This window comes from Homarus americanus, unplaced genomic scaffold, assembly GCF_018991925.1.
Source record: "Homarus americanus isolate GMGI-L3 unplaced genomic scaffold, GMGI_Hamer_2.0 scaffold5589, whole genome shotgun sequence".
Lineage (NCBI taxonomy): Eukaryota > Metazoa > Arthropoda > Malacostraca > Decapoda > Nephropidae > Homarus > Homarus americanus.
In genome coordinates, this window is record NW_024736650.1 from 1176471 (window position 1) to 1198718 (window position 22248).

General features: G+C 40.6%; 1 protein-coding gene across 1 annotated transcript in view; it reads left to right on the forward strand.

Moving 5' to 3' along the window:
* Window positions 1–22248, forward strand: part of LOC121872220 — a 157568-nt gene that overhangs the window by 15963 nt on the left and 119357 nt on the right. The window contains exon 4 of the mRNA XM_042374887.1: window positions 21826–21913. Within this exon, the coding sequence (XP_042230821.1) occupies window positions 21826–21913 (88 nt within the window). The remainder of the gene's footprint in view (window positions 1–21825; window positions 21914–22248) is intronic.

A 22248-nucleotide genomic window follows, 5' to 3' on the forward strand; every position in this document is an offset into this window, starting at 1 on the left:
TACCTGTGTATTTACAAAACAGGATATATTAAACAAGGATATAAATACATAGGATAAAACACAAAGTATGAGTTGAATGTGTTACTGCACATTAGGGTGGTATTCCCAGCTTGTGCTACAAGTCTGAACCATTTATGCATATTTACTGTTCAGAATTTATGAGATCATTATTGGCCATTGTGATAGCAACGCCCCCCCCCCCTCCCCTCCAAGTCGTATAGTATTCTTCCATGCCCTTCCTTTCTGCTAAAACCCAAGTGGCCGTTTCCAATGGGTTTGCATTTATGACCAATGAATAATGGATGTACTGTATTGTAATATAATGGACGAGTTGGCAGTCAGAATTTTTTCGTAAGATGGCAGGTCAATGGGTAAAGAAAACGCTTAAATTCTCTATGGCAATGATATTTTTACATAAATTGGGCCAAAAAGTGTAAAAAATAAGGGTTAAAGTTGCTAAAAAGTCACGTGACTGCGAAAAGCAATGTGATTGGACTAAGCACATAAACTAATTCGATATTGGCTGCCCATGCAACAAATTTCATAGTATAGGTGTGCTCCTCTACTAAAGAACATTTAACTTACAAACTTTCAGAGATACAAACCTCATCACTGAGGGGGGTTACCTGCCAGAACAGGTGTTTAATGTGGATGAGACTGGATTATTTTGAAGAAAATTCCAAATATAACAAACATTACCTAAGAGAAGAGTGAGCCAGGTTTTAAGGCTGTATTAAAGGGTATAGCTGTACTAAATATCCAAAATCTTTTGATTTTTTACAATATGTTTGGTATTCTACAAGAGTAAAGTTGGACTTACAAACAAGCCTCAGGAACGTAACTCGTTCGTAAGTAGAGGAGCACCTGTATAAACATAGCAAACAATATTGGTATTAGTTTGGTTTTGGTCATTTGGGGAACCTTAAGATTCTAACTATGGGCTTAAGTATGTACTTTAAACAATAAGGCACATTATCTCTACAGGATATCTGTCGCAAAACATTTTTCGAACGCATAAGAAAATACAGGGTATGATGAGTTACAAGGTTAGCTTAACCCTTAGCCAGCAGCAACAGTGACCGAAGAAGTGTCAAATTTAAAAATTGTCATTATATACAGTAGATGCTGCCGACCACTGGAGTGGAACATAAATAAAGTTACACTACATTTTGTGAAATTTTAGCATCATCTATATGTACTGTAGACTTTACCGCAATATGGAACAGTTGCTGTATTTCATTAACATAGCAAAGATGCTTTTAATATTAAAACTTGAATTTTGTAAGTGGCTATTATTTATGTTCGTATAAGTAAGGTACATGGAGTCACTGACAGCCAAAGGTGTGTCCAGGATTTGTGACCTGGATGTGGTCCCTCCCACCCTCCCTTGCCATATTGTTGCCTGACTGTTGCTTCTTATAGCATTTGTTCATTCACTGCTGTCACTCCTACGTTGGAAGGCTTTCTGATGTGTGGTAAAGCTTAAAACATGGAGTAATACACAGTGCAACTTGACAAACATCACAGATGTAGATACTTCTCACTATCTTTTGCATTGCACAGTACCGTATATCTCGGCCTATAAGGCGTCGGGGTGCATAAGACGGCCCCCCCAAATTTCCATTTAAAAAGTAGCTTTTGAGCTCTATTCGCTGTATAAGACCAGTACCCCAAATGTGACACTTACCCACCGACTCAGTAGTCCTTTACCAACCATCCTTGGTTTTTTAAAATAAGGCCAATTCACTTCAAGTAATGTCATCAAATGTTACCCGCTGGCGTAGTGTAAACACTAGTGACGTCACTGAAGCGTCTGCTATTTACCGGTAACTGGAACTAATGTCTGTGTCGAGTAAAATTTTTCCATTTACTTGAAATTTTTTTTGTTTTTTTTTTTTTTTTTTTTTTTTTTTTTTTTTTTTTTTTTTTTTTTTTTTTTATATATATATATATATATATTATATGTTTTTTTATATATATATATATATATGTGTATATATATATATATATATATATATATATATATATATATATATATATATATATATATATATATATATATCTATATATATATATATATATATGTATATATATATATATATATATATATATATATATATATATATATATATATATATATATATATATATATATATATATATATATATATATATATATATATATATATATATATATATATATATATATATAACATTAGGAATTTGTAGTTTTAATTTCTCCCATGACTTTGGGGTTTAATAAAATTTAATAAATGGTAAGAGCAGTGGGGCGCCCTTTGAGAAAATCCAGACAACACAAGAACATAAATACTACACAAAATGAACTGTCCATTGACCACGACAGGAAGGATAGCGTCTGTGACTGGGATAAGATAGAGACACACTGGGGAATTTGGCGCTATATTCCCTCCAACACTACAAACCACCGATCAAATAATGGTACACCAATATGGCACCTCTTAGCAAACTTTGAAAACCACTATATGGGGAATAAAGTTATACATGACATAAATTGATAGAAAAACAGGCAACAATGTCGATTTGAAGTATTCTAAATGTTGCACACATGAACAGGCCTTGGGGCTTTTCACAAAATAATATAGTCTACTTAGAAATGGTACTAAAAATAGAAATTAAATACTCCCACGGCGAATAGGCCTTTAGGGTCTTCCAACAAAAATAATATCAGTCTTCGAATAGTAATAAAAGATAAGAAAATTAAATACTCTACAATGAATAGGCCTTAAGGGCTTTCAGCAAAATAATATCACTCAACAAAATTATAGCACCCCAACAGGTGTACACTTCTAACCCTAACCTAACCACTGCTCTGGGAACAAGGATTGCTACCAGGATCAGAATTATGAAGAATTAGGGCATTAAAGAATCAAATCACAGTATCACTCTGGGTTTCCTTAATAACAAACATTCAAAAAAACACTACTATCAAAATTATTTAAGAAATGTTAAACTACACGTCAAGATAATATCAGTCTGAGGAATGGTGTTACTACACCGTGATAAGGAAGATAAATGTTCCTCTAGGTATCCTCCTAGAGTCCTAGACTCCACGGTCTCCAGTGTGTGACCATTAATATACTCAGATAGCCTCAGTGTACTCTGGTCGTCCATGGGCAGGAAATGCGACCAATCAGACCTTGTGCAGTTGGGAAAACTTTAGCTTCCCGTTAACAGAGGGTTTACTATTTCTCAGGACATGTGGGGTTATGCACGGAGTGGTAGAACTGATCACCCACTGCTGATGCTGGTCCCATTGCCGTGTTGGTTAGCCGGAGCCTTTCGTTCACTCAAAGATCCTTGCTACCCGCTAAACAGTGACAGGCCTGCTGATCGGTCCAATGGCGACAATCGCCACCCTCAATCATCAGCGACGGTCAATCTCTTGATCAACTCCGGTCAACTCCAAGTAACTCCGGTCAACTCAATCAACTCCGGTCAACTCCAATCAAGTGGGTTCTGGCGGAAACCCTGTACTGTTAGCTCAGTTTACTTTATCCTGCCCTATCTAACCCTGCTCTGAGATCAGATAGACTTGCTTGTTATACTGCAATAGCGCCTTTGGGTGACTGAGCCCGCGTGACTATTTCTGATGGGCCTTGTGGAGCGTCTTATGCCTGTGAATGCTCTCCGGGACTGGCCTGGCCAGCGTGAAGTGTCTCCCAAAGGCACTAGCTTGGGCCTCGTGATATATTTTCCGCCTAACTAATAACTCCTAGGGACACCGTAACATTATTCAGACTGCTAAGCGATCTATAATAATTTCAGATCCAATAATAGTCCATAACGCTGTGAATCGCATCATTAATAATTCGGTAGAATTACATTTAATATCATATAGGCTAGTTCGCAGTCTCTCGCTTCACGAGGCAGGCAGCTCCACTCTCAAATGGGCCTTGGGCATCAGTATCCTCATGGCCCGGGGCATTTAGAAATTATATGAAATTTCTGAATATACAATCGACCCCTAAAAAAAAACAGCACTGTCCTCATGTGCTGAAAACCTCTATCGACCCCCCCCTAAGTGCGACTACAAGGACTGCACCTCACCCTTTTAACAAATCACATTCCCGTCTTCTCTTCTCTCATTTTCTCTCCACAGCCTTTCTGAGCTAAAAAACATTTTTGCCCTCATGCTGAAGATAACAAACCACCTTCAACTCAGCCTTTCTTCCCTGCGCAGCTTCTTAACAAACTTCTTCCTAGCCCAACTCAATCCAACCAAGACATCACGCTCCCCTTTTTGCCTGGCCCGCCAACAGAGAACCAATGTCAAGTCATGCAACCCAAAAGAAGGCAACATATATCCTTTGTTTGGCCACTTGAACTAAGAGAACCAGTGTCAAAAAAATACAGTCCGACAAGCATGCTCTCCTTTGCCTGGCCCTTGAGCTAAGAGGCAGTGTCAAGCAATATGATCCCAAAAGCAAACATGTCTCCTTTTGCCTGGCCCTAGCCAGGCCAGTGTCAAAAAATACTCAGTCACGTCTCAGAACCTCATGCGGCAGACCTTCCTCTAATGTACTGATCCATCTTAGCCCTGGACATTACAACGTACTCAATCCATGGCCTTGACACTACTCAGCGCCATCTCTGACCTAACCTCTCTCAATCCCCTCTGCCCCTACTCACAGCTCCTCCAACTCTACAACTGCCTTTCCTCTGATACCTTTTTCTGTCTTGTCGGGTCAAGCCGTCTTGTCTCTCAGCTGGAGGGCTCGATCAACCTCTCTGAACTACTTACGTACCCCTATATTTCCCACTTGGACCTCACACTTCCTTGACTGCTGGACGTGTGCCTGACATTCACCCCTTGTTTCCTCCCTGAACCGTTGAATGTGTGCCTGAGACTCCCACTTGAACCTGTTTACCTGTGCTTGATAATCCCTCTTTAGGTCTCCGAACTCCTCTCTCAGCTGTACCAAGGTCCCGCGGCCGTCTCTCTTCCTCCTCATACACATCTCTACTGTCAAGCCTAACCAACTCAGTCCGGGCACAAGGATGAGCATCAGTGCGAGTTCAATCCCTACCATTACTAACCAACACATGATAGCGTTCATTATCCCAACCACAGTACTATCAGTCACGACATTAAAAACTACGCTCTGCTACCATTTGTAACCGGTCGGAATTTGCTGGACTTTAATTTCTCACTTGACTTGGGGTTTATTAAAATTTAATAGATGGTAAAGGCAGTGGAAGCGCCCCTTTGAGAAAAATCCCGAACCAGCACAAGAACACTTAAATCTACTACACAAAATGAACTGTCCGTGACCCGTGGAAGGATAGCGTCTGTGACTGGGATGAATGAGACACACTGTAAAATTTAGACACTTATATTCCCTCCAACACTACAAACACAATCAAATAATGGTACACCAATATGCGCACCTCTTAACTTAAACTTTAACCACTACTCTGGGGAATAAAAGTTATACATGACATAGAAATTATTAGAAAAACAGGCAACAATAAATTTGAAGTATTAAGAAATGTTGTTTGCACACATGAACAGGCCTTAAGGGCTTTCACAAAATAATATCAGTCACTTAGGAAATGGTACTAAAAAAATAGAAATTAAATACTCCACAATGAATAGGCCTTTAGGGTCTTCAACAAAATAATATCAGTCACTGAGGAATGGTAATAAAAGATAAGAAATTAAATACTCTACAATGAATAGGCCTTAAGGGCTTTCAGCAAAATAATATCACTCAACAAAATTATAGCACCCCAACAGGTGTACACTTCCTAACCTAACCTAACCACTGCTCTGGGGAACAAGGTTATACCTGAGATCAGAATTATGAAGAATTAGAGGCATTAAAAGAATCAAATCACAGTATCACTCTGGTTCCACTTAATGGCACAAACATTCAAAAAAACACTACTATCAAAATTATTTAAGAAATATTAAACTACACACGTCAAGATAATATCAGTCTGAGGAATGGTGTTAACTACACCCGTGATAAGGAAGATAAAATGTTCCTCTAGGTATCTCCTAGAGTCCTAGACTCACGGTCTCAGTGTGTGACCATTAATATACTCAGATAGCCTCAGTGTACTCCCAGTGCGTCCATGGGCAGGAAGAGAGTGAGCCAATCAGACCTTGTGCAGTTGAGAGAAACTTTAGCTTCCCGTTAGCAAGAGGGTTTCACTAGCTGCTCGGGACATGTGGGGTTGTGCACCGGAGTGGTAAGAACTGATCACCCACTGCTGATGCTGGTCCCGTGTCGTGTTAGTTGTCGGGAGCACTCGTTCACTCAAGAGATCCTTTGCTACCCCGCTAAACAGTGACAGGCCTACACTGATCGGTCCAATGGCGACAATCGCCACCCTCAATCATCAACGGCAGTCTCAAACGGCAGTCAATCTCTCGCAGTCAACTCCGGTCAACTCCAATCTCCGGTCAACTCCAATCAACTCCGGTCAACTCCAATCAACTCCGTCAACTCCAATCAAGTGGGTTCTGACGGAAACCCTGAAATGAACTCACTGTTAGCTCTAGTTTACTTTATCACTGCCCTATCTAACCCTGTCTGAGATCGAATGAGACTTACTTGTTATACTGCAATAGCGCAGCACAGGTGACTAGGCCACGTGACTATTTCTGATGGACGCGCGGAACGTCTTGTCTGTGTGAATGCTCTCCGGGACTGGCCTAGCCAGCGTCGGTCTCCCCAAGGCGCTAGCTTGGGCCTACGTGATATATTTTCCGCCTAACTAATAACTCCTTGGGACACCCGTAACATTATTCAGACTGCTAAACGATCTATAATAATTTCCAATTCAATAATAGTCCCTTAACTTCATGAATCGCATCATTATTAATTCGGTAAATTACATTTAATATCATATAGGCCTAGTTCCGCAGTCTCTCGCTACGAGCAGGCAGCGCTCCCTCCCCTCAGATGACCTTGAACGCTCAGTATCACTCATGGCGGGGCATTTGAAATTACTCTGAAATTTCTGAATATTACATATATATATATATATATATATATATATATATATATATATATATATATATATATATATATATATATATATATATATATATATATATATATATATATATATATATATATATATATATACACTCACTCACAATAAACCAGTGGATTCACTCCCAGTAAATACTACCTCTTGCACTGTCACTATGTTGAAATGCCCTGTAGTTTGAGCTTTTCCCTATCTAGTTATTATATATCTTATTTATATCACTTATGTTATTTGTATATTATTTGTAATTCGAAACCCATTCCCCAATTATGTAACTGTATATTTTCAGCCTTCTGGCTGCCAAGCTCTTTCAATAAAACGTTAATTATTATTATTATTATTATTATTATTATTATTATTATTATTATTATTATTATTACACACACACACACACACACACACACACACGGCCATTGCACTAGGGCTGCCCACCAACCTGGTCTCATGGCTCACTGATTTCTTGAGTGGATGTCGTCAGGCAGTTAGGTATCAGGGTTCTGTCCCCACATTCCAACACCTCACCTGCGGTATTCCCCAGGGGACCAAGATGGGACCACTGTGCTTTCTCATCCTGATCAACAACGCTCTATCGGACACTTCTTACAGGTCGAAGTACATGGATGACTGCACTGTGGGGGTTACAGTGGACAATACCGCACCAGACTACAGTGGTCCCTCGGTTAACGAGCACAATCCGTTCTAGAAGGTTGCTCGTTAATCGAAAAACTCGTTAACCGAAACCATTGTTTCAATGGGTTTTTGGGTAATTGGTTCCAGCTCACCGAAAATTGCCTAAATTCAACAAAAAAGATAGAAAAGTACACTTACTTTGAGGTGTGTATGTAGAAGGCTCCTGGATGATGATGATGGGAATTAGAATGGGGGTGGAGGAGAAGGGAGAAGAGAAGGCATTGGGGTGGAAGAGAAGTCACCTCATGGCGCCATTTCACCCATAAAGTTTTAGTTCACTTGGTGTAATTCAAGATTATTTTCTTTAAATCAACATTGCACTGCATTATATATTGTCAATATGTAAAATAAATTTCAAAATGACCAATTATTTGCTTGCAAATACAGAAAAAAGCATTTAGTTGAAGAGTCTCGAGCAAGATGTTACCTCCACTGAAAAGACAGAGACTGGCGCCTGTTTGCTGTGTTGACAGGCTGGATGGCGCGCATAAAATTAGTTTCATTATCTTTAATTATGTTCAATAATTGTTAAAATGACAAAAAATTTAATATTATACTTTTAAAATTATTGAATAGTATAAACTTCTTGATATTTACTAAAATGGTGAGGAATATAAGCCCTAGAACCGATTACTGTATTGGCAGACTACTACTACAGCTGGTGGACTGCCAAATGCAAGCGGAAACATGTTGAGGTCGGCTCGTAAGAAACTCGTTAATCGAGGGATTGCTCGTTAAGCGAAGTTAAGAATCTTATGGAAGGTAACTCGTTAACCGAAATCTCGTTAACCGAGGCGCTCGTTAACCGAGGGACCACTGTACTCATCGCTACAAGGCACCCTGGATAGGCTACAGGCAAGGACTATGGAGAACAAGGTCGCCATCAACTACACCAAAACCGTAGTCATGCACATCTATACCGCCACCACTCCAGTGCAAGCTCCAGCAGTCACAGTGGGTGCCCATCCTCTCCAGTTAGTGCAGTCTGCCAAACTCCTGGGTGTTACCATAGACCACAAACTGGACTGGAAGGTCCATGTAAATAACACAATCAAGGCAGCCTCGTACCGACTCTACATGCTATGACGACTTAGGTCACTTGGGACACCCACGCCAGAGCTGAGGACTATCTACAACGCCTTTATTCTCCCCAAACTAACGTATGCGTCACCGGCCTGGTCGTCTTCTCTCAACTCCACCCAACAACGTCGGCTAGAGAAGGTACAGAAAAGGGCCTGCAGAATGATGCTCGGCGCAGATTACTCCGGCTACATCAAAGCTCTTTCCACCCTGGAAATGCCATCCCTTAGTGACCTCCACCCCAAGCACTAGCAAGGTTTGGCAGTGGACTACTGCACCACTCTCGTCATTGCCACCTCCTGCCACCGGCAGCCCCCCACCCACCTCGCGCAGTCCGCTACTACAACAAAATTCAGCCCATAAGAGCCCGCACCGATAGATATAAGAATAGCACCATCCCATCTACTGTTACAATAATAAACAACTTCTGATTTATGTACTGTACAGCCCTGTAAATGTATTCAACGCATATTATATCATTGTCTAAATCAAATGTAAGTCTGTATCTTTTCAGCCACTGGCTGCAACTCTATTAATAAACCGTTTATTATTATTACACACACACACACACACACACACACACACCACCCACCACTCACTGTCTTGTCAGCTTTCTCGATTACATATACCGCCATCTCGAGAAACGAAAAACGTCTGTAGCTGTCGCCTTCATTGATTTCACTAAAGCATTCGACCTAGTCGACCACAATATAATAATCAACAAAGCTATTGACCTCGGGCTTCGGAGAAGTCTTATACCATGGCTTACAGACTTCCTCAGTGACCGACGCCAAGCTGTACGCTTCCGAGGGGCTGTCTCCACCTTTCAGTCACTCACCTGTGGTGTCCCCCAAGGCACCAAGATGGGACCACTCTGCTTCCTTATGCTCATCAATGATGCCCTAAGAGAAACCCCTGCTCGCTGGAAATATGTCGCGACTCCACCATTGGGATCAGCGTCAATTCTGCTCCCAACTATAAACGCCCTTCAGGATTTATTGAACAGTCTCCAAAACTGGGCCATCAACAACCATGTCACCATCAACCATACCAAGACCATGGTTATGCACATCAACCTCTCCTCCGACATTGTCCCACCTCCTTCCATTACTAGGTCCGAACACACTCCAGGTTGTAGATTCCACGAAGCTCCTCGCGTCACCATAGACAACAAACTAAATTGGAAACCACACGTCAGTGAAGTTGTCAAATCCTCCAGTTCCGTCTCCACCTCCTCCGCCGACTCAAGTCCCTCGGAGTTCCTGCACCCGAGCTCCTCAGTGTTTACACAACATTCATACTTCCGAAGCTCACCTATGCCTCCCCCACCTGGTCTTCCTCCCTCACCTGGTCTTCCTCCCTAAATGCCACACAACGTAAACACCTAGAAAAAGTGCAAAAGAGGGCATGCAAGATTATTCTCTCCCCTTCCTACTCCACATATCAAGAAGCGCTCAACACTGACCCTTTCGACTCTCACTGACCATCACCACGACCTCATCTGCAAATTTGGTAAGAAGCTTCTACACCATCCTCGACACCGGCTCCTACTACCACCTGAGATCCCTATTCCGAGAATTGCTGTTCGACACCACAACCGCATCCAGCCCATACGTGCACGAACTGATCGCTATAAGAACAGCCCAGTCTCAACCATTGTAAAAATTATCAATAACTTGTAATAAACCAGTGTATTCACTCCCAGTAAACACTACTCCTTGCACTGTCACTATGTTGAAATGAACTGTAGTTTGAGCTTTTCCCCAAAAATATGCAACTGTATATTTTCAGCCTTCTGGCTGCCAAGCTCTTTCAATAAACCGTTTACTATTATTATTATTATTATTACACACACACTCACATATACACACACACACACACACACACACACACACACACACACACACACACACACACACACACACACACACACACACACACACACACACACACACACACACACACACACACACACACACACAGTGCCTCCCATGAGGCGCAGCCCCTACCTGTCTCTACTGTGGTCACCTACACCTACCATCTCACGACCGCCAGCTGTCACCAGGACTTACTGACCTACCCCTGACTCTGCCATGCGGCGTTACGGACAATGGGTGACCCGGTATCCCTGGACTGAAGTGATCACGGTAGACCATGTGGAGAACAAGTGGGATAATTACCTAGACACTATCACCAAAGCCTACCACCACTTCTTTCCAGCCAAGACACTGAGGATCCACCCTGATGATGTCCCGTGGATTACACCCCGTATCAAAAGACTAATTGAGCAGCGTAATAAGGCATATTACACCAACAACCGCCTGTACAAAAGCCTACGTAACCAGATCATCAGGGAAATCAAGTCGACTAAGAAGTCTTATTATTCAAGGAAAGTGTACGGCCTCAAGGAGGTTGGCATCGGTCAGTGGTACTCTAGGGTAAAAGATCTCTGTGGTCTTAACTGTCAGTCACCCACATTTCCTTTTATCTCTCATTTACCTAGTGAGGAGGCAGCTGAGACAATTAATAACCACTTTGCTACCATATGTCATACCCTACCCAGTCTTGACCTCACTCTCCTCCGGGCCTACTTACCTTCCCCCTCCTCCCTCCCAGTGTTAAACCTTTTGGAATTGCCAACAAACTCCTGAAATTTAAATCCAAATGCTCTTCAACTCCAATTGTCCTCCCAATCAAAATTTACAAGGAGATTGCAGTCGAACTTACCACCCCCCCTCTGTTCAATTATTAATGCATCCCTCAGACAAAGCAAATGCCCTAATGAATGGAAAACCTCATTTGTCACCCCAATCCTCAAGGTCCCCACCCCACAGTTCCCTAGTGACCTCAGGCCAGTTGCTATTATGCCCTTACCCAGTCTACAGTACTCTGTGAAGACTTTGTTTTTGAATGGGCATTTGCTAGTATTTATCAGTCAATTGATCCACAGCAATTTGCCAATACGAGGACCTCCTCTATATCACATTGCTTACCGTATATGTCGGCATACAATGCCACGGGGTGTATAAGACGACCCCCCAAATTTCCATTTAAAACGTAGGTTTTGAGCTATACTCGCTGTATAAGACAATCGCAAATCTGACACTTACCACTGGGAGCTTACTGCCCCGGTAGTCCTTTACCAACCATCCCACTGACCAGTGGAGTGATGCTGTTAAACACACTGCTAAGCAACAGAGCTTTGGTTATTTAAGATAAGGCCAATTCACTTCAAGCAATAGCAAAATATTGTCAACTAACTACCATAATCTGCATCAAACATTACCAGCTGGTGTAGTGTAAACACTAGTGACATCACTTAGGAGTCGGTTATTTTACTGGAACTAATGTCGGTGACGAGTACAATTTTACCATTTACTGTTCTTGAAATGGATTTACCGATTTATTTGTTTATTTATAATATACTGTAATATATTAGAAATGTAGGCATAAAATACACTGCAGGTATTTTCTTTCATTTATAAACTTGCAACGCGAGACGATTGGCAGGACTGGTTGTTTGTTTACTTCGGCGGCGGTTGCAAATGGCAGGTGGTGCGTGATAATACCTGCTTTTAATATGTTTATATTTTACAGTATTTACGGTATGTTAGACAGGTTTATAATACATTTTTATTATTTTAATATGCCGGTAATCTTACTTTTAATCCAGCTTCCCAAACGTAAGTTTCAGTAGAAAATAATTGGTGGTACAGGCTGTACCTCTCTAGTCCGGCAACCTCGGGACCTGACCGGTGCCGGACCATGGAAATTCACCCTTTTCCTGGATAGATAGTGACTTGTGCTTATGCCTGGAAGCACTAGCACCACTTTCTCTGCGTCATGGTCTCTTTGAAGACATATTGAGGGGTTAAATGTCGTATAGTAGCTTCTCAAATTTCACGAGTTTTTAATACTTAACGTATTTTATTGGAACACAAAAAAATAAATAAATAAAAATTTTGACGGCGGAATCTTGAATTTCGACGGGTTTGAACGGCCTGCCAACGTGCAGACGACGTGCATAATAGTGTAAACAGCGTCATTTCTCTTATGTACAAAAGATTCATTATTGTTTATTACTGAATGTCTTTTTTATTGAATTAATGTTATGTGTGCAAAATGAGCAATACAATTCATTAATAATACGTAGAATATTAAAACACACGAGGAAATGACAAAGCATTGTTTTCGTTGATTACAAAACCAGTGACTGACTGGTTCTACATATAAAACTGAAAAAAATAAGACCTTGGTTGTAGCTGTAGTAAAATTAATATGGTTGTTTTAAGTTATGTTATTTAATGTTAATAAATGGAACAATAGAAGTAGCTAACGATAATGGTAAAGAAACAAGAGAGATCGCATATGTAAGTGCGCATGCGCACACGTGAAAACATATCATTACTTTACATAAGAATATGAAAGCAACACTTATTTACTGTTCATATATATATTATTTAATGTTTCTGAATTTGTTTTTATTGAATTAATAATACGTGGAATATTAGAGGAGACGAGACGGCTGCCGGCATTGTTTATGTTAAAGCTTACGAAATCAGTGACTGATTGGTTCTATATATAAAACTGAAGAAAATAAGACCCTGAGTTTAGCTGTAGTAAAATTAATGTAAAAAAATGAATATGGTTGCTTGAAGTACCTGTAATGTTATTTAATGTTAATAAATGGAACAATATAAGTAGCTAACCAGTAATGGTAAAAAAAAAGTGAGACTGCTCGTATGTGTAGGTTATGTATCAAGCTGTGCCAGTAGCAACCCTGTACATAAGCTACTGTGCCGAGTAGCATTTATATATATAATCACGTGGCAACACTGCACGTGTTATGTGGCAACATTGCCCCGAGGCTGCCATATGGCAAGGCAGCCTCAGTCTGACTGTGTGAGCCGTGCATGGCACACGCGAGTCACCACTTGTATTTCTCTCATCCATAATAAACGGACTCAGTGTTACTCAGTGTTTCCCTAGCCATCACTGCATTCTTCAGGGCACACTAGTAACTTTCAGTATGTAAGTGCGCACATGTGAAAATATATATCGTCATTACTCTACATAAGAATATGAAAGCAACACTTATTTACTGCTCATATATATTGAAGGGTTAAATGTTGTACTCTGTATAGACAAGCAGAGAGAGAGAGAGAGCAGCCGAACTGCCGGATGTAAACAAACCTTAATTTCCGGCGGCTTTTTTTTTTTAAGGGGATTAGCCCACCCGGGCATAGGTCACTGACCCACATTGGGGCCTGAGGGGCAAAAATTTAATACTCCTGTAATAATAATAATAATAATTCAGATAAGAAAAAAAAAAAAAAAAAAAAAAAAGATGCCTATATACCTATTGGACAAACCAAAATCGTTCCGGACCACGGGAGTTTCCTGACCACAGAATGCCGGACTAGAGAGGTACAACCTGTAATACCGTGGGATTAAGGCGAGTGTTTTTAGATGTTCTCCATCACCACTGGTAACACTAAATCACATGATGTAGAGGTTCGGATTTTATACCTGGCGTTTAAGACGATCCCCTAATTTTTGGCAGATTTTTTTAAAGTTCAAATTCCGTCTTATACACTGGCATATACGGTAGTTAGTTTCTTGGATTTGTTGCACAAAACCTGGAGAAACGTAAGACATCACTGGCTGTTGCCCTGTTGATTTCAGGAAAGCTTTTGACCTTGTTGATCACTACACTGTTATCAACAAGGCCATTGCACTAGGGCTGCCCACCAACCTCGTCTCATGGCTCACTGATTTCCTGAGTGAGCGTCGTCAGGCAGTCAGGTACCAGGGCTCCATCTCCAGAATTCCAACACCTTACCTGCGGTGTTCCCCAGGGGACCAAGATGGGACCACTGTGCTTCCTAATCCTGATCAACGATGCTCTATCAGACCCTCCTCACAGGTGGAAATATGTGGATGACTGCACTGTGGGGGTTATGGTGGACAACACCTCACCGGACTACTCATCGTTACAAGGCACCCTGGACAGGCTACAGGCATGTACTACAGAGAGCAAGGTCACCATCAATCAGACCAAAACCGTAGTCATGCATTTCAATACCGCCACCACTCCAGCAGTTACAGTGGGTGCCCATCCTCTCCAGTTAGTGCAGTCTGCCAAACTCCTGGGTGTAACTATAGACCACAAACTGGACTGGAAGGCCCATGTAAACAGCACTATCAAGGCAGCCTCATACCGACTCTACATGCTACGACGAATCAGGTCATTTGGGACACCCACACCAGAGCTGAGGACTATCTACAACGCATTTATTCTCCCTAAATTAACGTATGCGTCACCAGCCTGGTTGTCTTCTCTCAACTCTACCCAACAACGTCAGCTAGAGAAGGTACAGAAGAGGGCCTGCAGAATCATGCTCGGTGCAGAGTACTCCGGCTACAACAACGCTCTTTCCACCCTGGAAATGCCATCCTACGGTGACCTCCACCACCATGCACTAGCAGGTTTTGGCAGTGGACTACTGCACCATCCTCGTCATCGCCACCTACTGCCACCGGCAGTCCCCCGCCCACCTCGTGCAGTCCGCCACTACAACAAATTTCAGCCCATAAGAGCCCGCACTAATAGATATAAGAATAGCACCATCCCATCTATTGTTGAAATAATAAACAGCTCCTGATTTATGTACTGTACAGCCCTGTAAATGTATTGAACGTATATCATTACAGTATTTTGCGGCATAGAAGACGCACTTTTTATTACAAAAATATACCTTGAAAATTTCCATGCGTCTTCCACGACGCTAATTGATGGGTTGTAGCCGAGGTTTTCTTAGGGTCAACTGAAATCAGCCCTTTACAAAGACTGTTACCTCGTTACTTAGCAATTACTGTACAAGTATTTTCTATAGTATAAAACAATTGATTTAACTAATATTGTTGATATACTGCAAAAAATACAATTATTGACTTAATCAGTAGGTAAAAAATAAAAAATAAACGGCTGCAGCTACACAACCTTTGTTGCTGTGCGGTTTGTTTACTAATGGCAGTGGTGCGACAGCGCCATCTATTGAGGAATTGCGTCATTGTCATACCGACAAAATCAAGAGAAAATGTAAACACTACAGCCCGCTAGACGCGGAGGTGACCAGGTGTATAAAATGAGTGCTGTATTAAAGATTTCCACTTCTTATACAGATTTTTTATTAAAAATTGATGAAAATGACAACTGATAAGCAGTTATAAGTGATGATATTCAAAGAGGTGTGTGTACTTGTGCCAAAAGGGCTGTATATCAAGCAACAGTTTCACTGGTGTTGGTTAGTAAGTATAAAAAGATTTTTCCTATAATTACATTTCCAAAATCAGGGTGCGTCTTCTACGCCGCAAAATACTGTATGTCTAAATCACATATAAGTTTGTATATATTCAGGCACCAGCTGCAACTCCATTAATAAACCGTTTATTATTATTATTATTATTATTATTATTATTATTATTATTATTATTATTATTATTATTTTATTACACATACACACACACATGCACACACAAAAAAAAAGACACACACACACATAATGATGGGAAAATCCTCTCAAATAATCTGAAACAAGAAAAAATTCTATCGAAATGCAGAAAAAATATGAGAATCTAGCCTTAAGTCAACTCCGTGCTTTGTGAAAGTTGGGTCGGTTGGGTTGCCATGCAGCAGTTTTTTCTTCCAAAAAATTAGTATCTAGAACGAATGGCATCTGAGCGACAGCTCGGCTGATATGTAGATCAAACATACAGATTTTCTTATGTAGCCATCTAGCCAACCCAACATGATATAAATGAGTTGTTTGAATTCATTTAATTTCACCACCAATGTTCTTATAATTATAGTGAATATGTTAACAATTGCGAGAATGTGAAGAAATTATTTATTTACCGTAAATAATCTTGTGAAAAATCTACCGCTAGCAGTTGCATCAGAATGTGCTCGTCTCCCTTAGTTTGTTTTAAACCAACGTAGATATGTGTAGGGCGTTGAAAGACGTTAGTAATTGTGGTGTAATACACGATAAAAAACTGATAATATGACACAAAAATGATGTCTCTATATGATTTATATGTTAAGAAATTAAATATTTTACTTACACACTGTATGGCTAGCAGCTATCTGCTAAATGTCCTCTTCTCGCTTCGTTTATTTTAAACCAACGTAGGTAGTGGGTAGGACTTGAAGGATATGGGTTATTGCAGTGTAATACAGGATAAAAAGCTGATGACATGACAGAAAAATGTTGTCTGTACATGCTTTGTACATTAATAATTTAAATATTTAATGAACATACTGTATGGTGGCTAGCTGCAGCCGTCGCTGAATGTTCTCTTCTTAATTAATTTATTGTAAACCAACGTAGGTAGTGGGTAGGACTTGAAGAATATGGAATACTTCATTGTAATACACAATATAAAACTGATATCACACAAACATAAAATCTACTTGCTTTGTATGTTAGGAAATTAAATACACTGTATTTGACTTAAATCCATCGAGTCGGCTTATATTATTCACTACTCTTGTATAAAATCAACTTGTGCAAGCTCAAGTCCACTAATAACATAAAATCACACCAAACTCTTTAACAAAGGGGCTCTCAAACATTACCAATGATAAATATGTATACAGTACATAAAGTATGGTAAATTAATAGATGCAGAGCTATTTTGAACTTTTACTTGGTGGGCATTTTCTACCAGTTTCAGCCCGTTTTGTCAATGTTGAAAACTTGTTTGGCTGTATAGCCTCGCTGCTGTATCCTGTCCTTCAGCGCATCAAAAAACGTGCTTACAGCTTCCTGGTTGGCATTTGCAGCTTCCCTAGCTAACCTTATGTTATGCAGGTTAGCACATTACCTGAACCTGTCAACCATCCACGGCTGGCAGTGAGGTCAGGAGTATTGAAAGAGGAGGTGGCTTCCTCCCTCAAGAAAGCCACAGAGTCCTGGCCTTCTTCTGGATCAGGGCCTGGCTTAAGGGACAGATCCTCTAATGGTTGTCGTCAATCCAGGTGACCAACAACCACTCCATTTTCTCCATCTTGGGATCACGCTCTTGAGGAGGGAGGCACACACACCAGCAGCTGCCTCGTACTTGACCTTGTCCTTTGGGATGGTAGAGACGGTCCAGGGTGGCAAGTTATAGTCTCTATCAAACTTTGCTGGTCCATCACCTCTCTTAATATGCCTTATTATGTCAAGCTTGATGTTCACGTGCACAGACTTATGCACCCTCTTAGTGGCAGCAATAGAAGCACTTTCACTGGGGTATTTAGGCATGAATGTGTAACACACAAAGTTGGAAATAAAAAACCCCCCACAAAGTTGGAGACAATGAGGTACACTGGAGGGGCGGAATAGACTTCCTAAAGGTGGGAAAACGGCTGCTAGAGCGCACAGAGCCCTCTCACAGCAAGAATTCGCATTGCGCCACCGACTGCGAAATTCAAAAACACCTCTGCCGTAAATGTTAGTTTTGTGAATCGGCAGTCAATGGGACATCGGTTTTCGGGGTACATCTGTAGTTGGGGACTTGAAAAGGTTTGAGTGAAGCTGCCTTGGAGAGTTAATTACAGGTGGTCATTATGATACCAAGTGAATGACAGGAGCTCATTATGATAACAATTGACTGACAGGTGCTTATTATACCAGGTGACTGACAGGAGCTCATTGTGATACTAATTGACTGACAGGTGCTCATTATGATATGGCTGTCAGGTGCTCATTATGATATGGCTGTCAGGTGCTCATTATGATACCAGGTGGCTGACAGGTGCTCAATATGATGCCTAGTTACTCACAGGTGCTATGCAATGGAAAACACACAGCCCATGCTATGTTTTTTAGTTCAGCCTCATTAGTCAAGATGGCCATTGGGGTTCCATAACAATTGTTTGGTTGATTTACCACAGGAGCTTTATTGTCCCAAATCATCAATGTTACAAATCCTTGGATAAGTAAATGTTTCTACCTTTAGCATAACATAAGAGATTTTCCATATATGACTTCTGGGAAATGTAGAGGTTTTAAAACTCCTCTCCTGTGATGACATTGGAAACTACTGCTGGTACTCAGTGACTGACCTGCCAGAGAGTGCTGTGGTGGCACCGAGTGTGAGCTCATTCAAGACCAGACTTGACCAACACTGGCACAGGTGCAGATACATTCTGGAACCAGCACATGTCAATAGTGCGTAACAGAAATGTTACTGACTGCCCAAGTGGCTAATGAGCGAATCAGTGGCAAAGAGGGTGAAGTTACATAAAAGTTCAGTGTGTTTCCCTGGATAGTAGAATTTATAGGAACACTGTATATTAAAACCATGCTGGTTTTTGATAACTTCAGATTAGATATATCCAAATTATCAAGATTAAACTATACAAGTGCTTGCAGGCTCATTTACTAAATATAGTGGTCCCTCGGTTAATGAACACAATTTGTTCCAGAAGGTTGTTCGTTAACCGAAAATTTCCTAAACCGAAACCATTGTTTCAATGGGATTTTGGGTAATTGGTTCCAGCTCACCGAAAATTACATACAAAGTAAAAATAAATGTAGTAAAGTACACTTACTTTGAGGTGTGTATGTAGAAGGCTCCTGGTTGATGATGATGGGAATTAGAAGTGGGGGTGGAGGAGAAGGGAGAAGAGAAGGAAGTGGGGGGCGGAAGAGAAATCACCCCGTGCTTCATGCCGTCATTTCACCCATAAAATTTTAAGTTCACTAGGTGTAATTCAAGATTATTTTCTTTAAATCAACACTGCGCTGCACTATATATTGTCAATATGTAAAATAAGTTTCAGAATGACCAATAATTGTACTGTAAAAACGTAAAAATAGTTTGTTCAAGAGAGTCTCAAGCAAGATGTTATCTCTACTGGCCAGAGATACAAACTGACGCCTGTTTGGTGAGTTGAGTGGCTGTTTGGCACACTAAAAACTAGTTTCCTGTACTTCAATTATGTTAAATAATTGTTAAAATGACTAAATATTTTAATATAAAACTTGGAAAATTATTGAATAGTACAACCTTCTTGATATTTGCTCAAATGGGAACGAATTTAATCCCTAAAACCGATTTATGTATTGGCGGACTAATATTCCCGCTGGTGAGCAAGCAAAAACATGTTGAGAGGAATTCGTTAACCAAATTGAATATTCTTATGGAATGTAATTCGTTAACCGAGGGACCACTGCACTGTGCAACCTCGTATAACGACGTCCCGATTAACGTTGTTTCGATACGTTGCCAAACTTTAGAGACCAAAAATTCGTTTAACGTCCCCGGGATCTGATACTATGTCGTTTTGCGTCGTCACAGACTACTTTCTACGGCACATCACCCGCTCTTGTCTGGCCGCGCTACGCTCTCTCGTCTCAGTGCGCTGCCCTCGTGTGTGCTTCAGTGCTTTTGCTCTAAAACTGTACTATAACCATTTAAAATGGCTTCCAAGAGCCCATCAAGTGCTACTGATGCTAGTGAAGAGGCAACGTAAGACCATTACCCTGGCTACGAAAATGGATTTATTGACCCGATTTGAAAAAAGGGAATGTGCTGTGGACATAGCCGCTGTGCTTGGTCTAACCCCCACAACAGTGCGTACTATCTGGACCAACGCTGACAAGATTAAGGCTAGTGCTGGAAGTGGTACTACTCTCATTGCAACTAAAATAACTCGTACTAGAAGTACTGTGATAGAAAAAGTGGAAAAGATGCTGTCCATGTGGCTGGAGGACAACAATCAACGCAATGCGCCTGTGAGCCTTATGGTTATTGAGCATAAGACCAGATCCTTGTTTGACTACGTAAAGGAAAAAGAGGGTGAAGCTTCGAAGGAAGAGACCTTTACGGCCAGTCGAGGCTGGTTTCAACGATTTAGGCGCAGGTATAACTTCAACAACATTAAGATGACTGGTGAAGCTGCCAGTTCAGATAGGGTTGCTGCTGAGACATTCCCGCCAGAATTCAAATGGATTATCCAGGAAGGAGGATGCTGTATTTACTTTTTTTTTTTATAGAAATGCAATGATTTTGTGTATATTTAATGTTTTTCATGGGGCAAAGGGAGGCTCAGGAACATAACTCCAGTATTTTATCTATTTCTTATGGGGAAAATTGATCTGCTTAACGTTGTTTCGTATAACGTCACGTTTTTAGGAATGTAACCCTGACGTTAAGCAAGAACTTACTGTATTGAAACTTCTAAATCTCCCAGCAGAACAGTGTCATATGCAAATTCCTACTGACTCACTTCCCATTTTCTTTCTTTATCATTATTCAGGAAACTCCCACATCTCTCCTTCATTTTTTCTGTCATTTCTCTTGCTACCCATTCCATGAAAATAATATGTAACCATGGTGCCAATACACATTTGTAGCAGTCTTACTTTCACAAGGAACCATTTTCCCCCTCATCCCGACAGGTTCTAACACATGCCACTTTCTCGATACCAAAATTGGATAGCATTCCAACGAATTTCTTGATCTAGAAAAGGTAAATTGTTAAAGGCTGTTCATGGTTTATATAGGGAGAATGAAGTATGTGACGGCCTTTAGGGAAGTGAAAACTGATTGCCATTGAAAGTAGGATTATGTCAAGAATGTGTTATGTCACTGTTTTTTTATATTTTCATTGAATAGTAAGAGCAAAGAAAGCAAGAGAAACGGAGAGGTGCAAGCTTTGTGGATAGTTGTAGGGGATGCAAATGGGGTTATCAGCTGCTGGTTGTAGTTGGCATAGCTCTGGTGGATGATTGAAAGGAAAAGTGACAAATGTTATTGAGTTTAGCAAGATGTGACAGTAGGAGGGAGAGAGAGAGAGCGAGCTTGATGATGCAGATATTGTTTCATATTTTACAATATCAACCTTGGCTTGAAACCATTCTGCTGCATATTATATTAATTTTTGTGTGTCATGGATGTAGCTGATTTAATAGCTGGTATAATTTTGTTTTACCGAAAATGTTTAATCTTATTACAGGTCACAGAGTGTAGTGTCAGAAGGAGATGTTGTGCACATTCTCTTCACACATCCTGTTGATGGCCATTTTTCCATTGATAATAAGAAGGTACAGTGTGCTTTGTTTTCTTGTTGTTGTTTTTTATCATGTTTATTTCATGCTCTCTGTTCTTCACAATAATTTAGAGTGAAGACTGGCTGGACCATGAGTTGTGACTCCTGTACCGTTTTGATGCACTGTACAGTACAGGGAGTCACCAGGTTACAAATGAGTTATGTTCTTGGACCCTGCTCGTAAGTTGATCTGCTTACAAGTCAGAAGAGTGTTAATTCCTTAGGTTAGGTTAAAACACAACCCTGCCCATACAAAACAAAAATAATATCGCATACATAACAAATAATGTAAATATCTCTAAATACTGTGCATAAAGTGATGTTAAACAA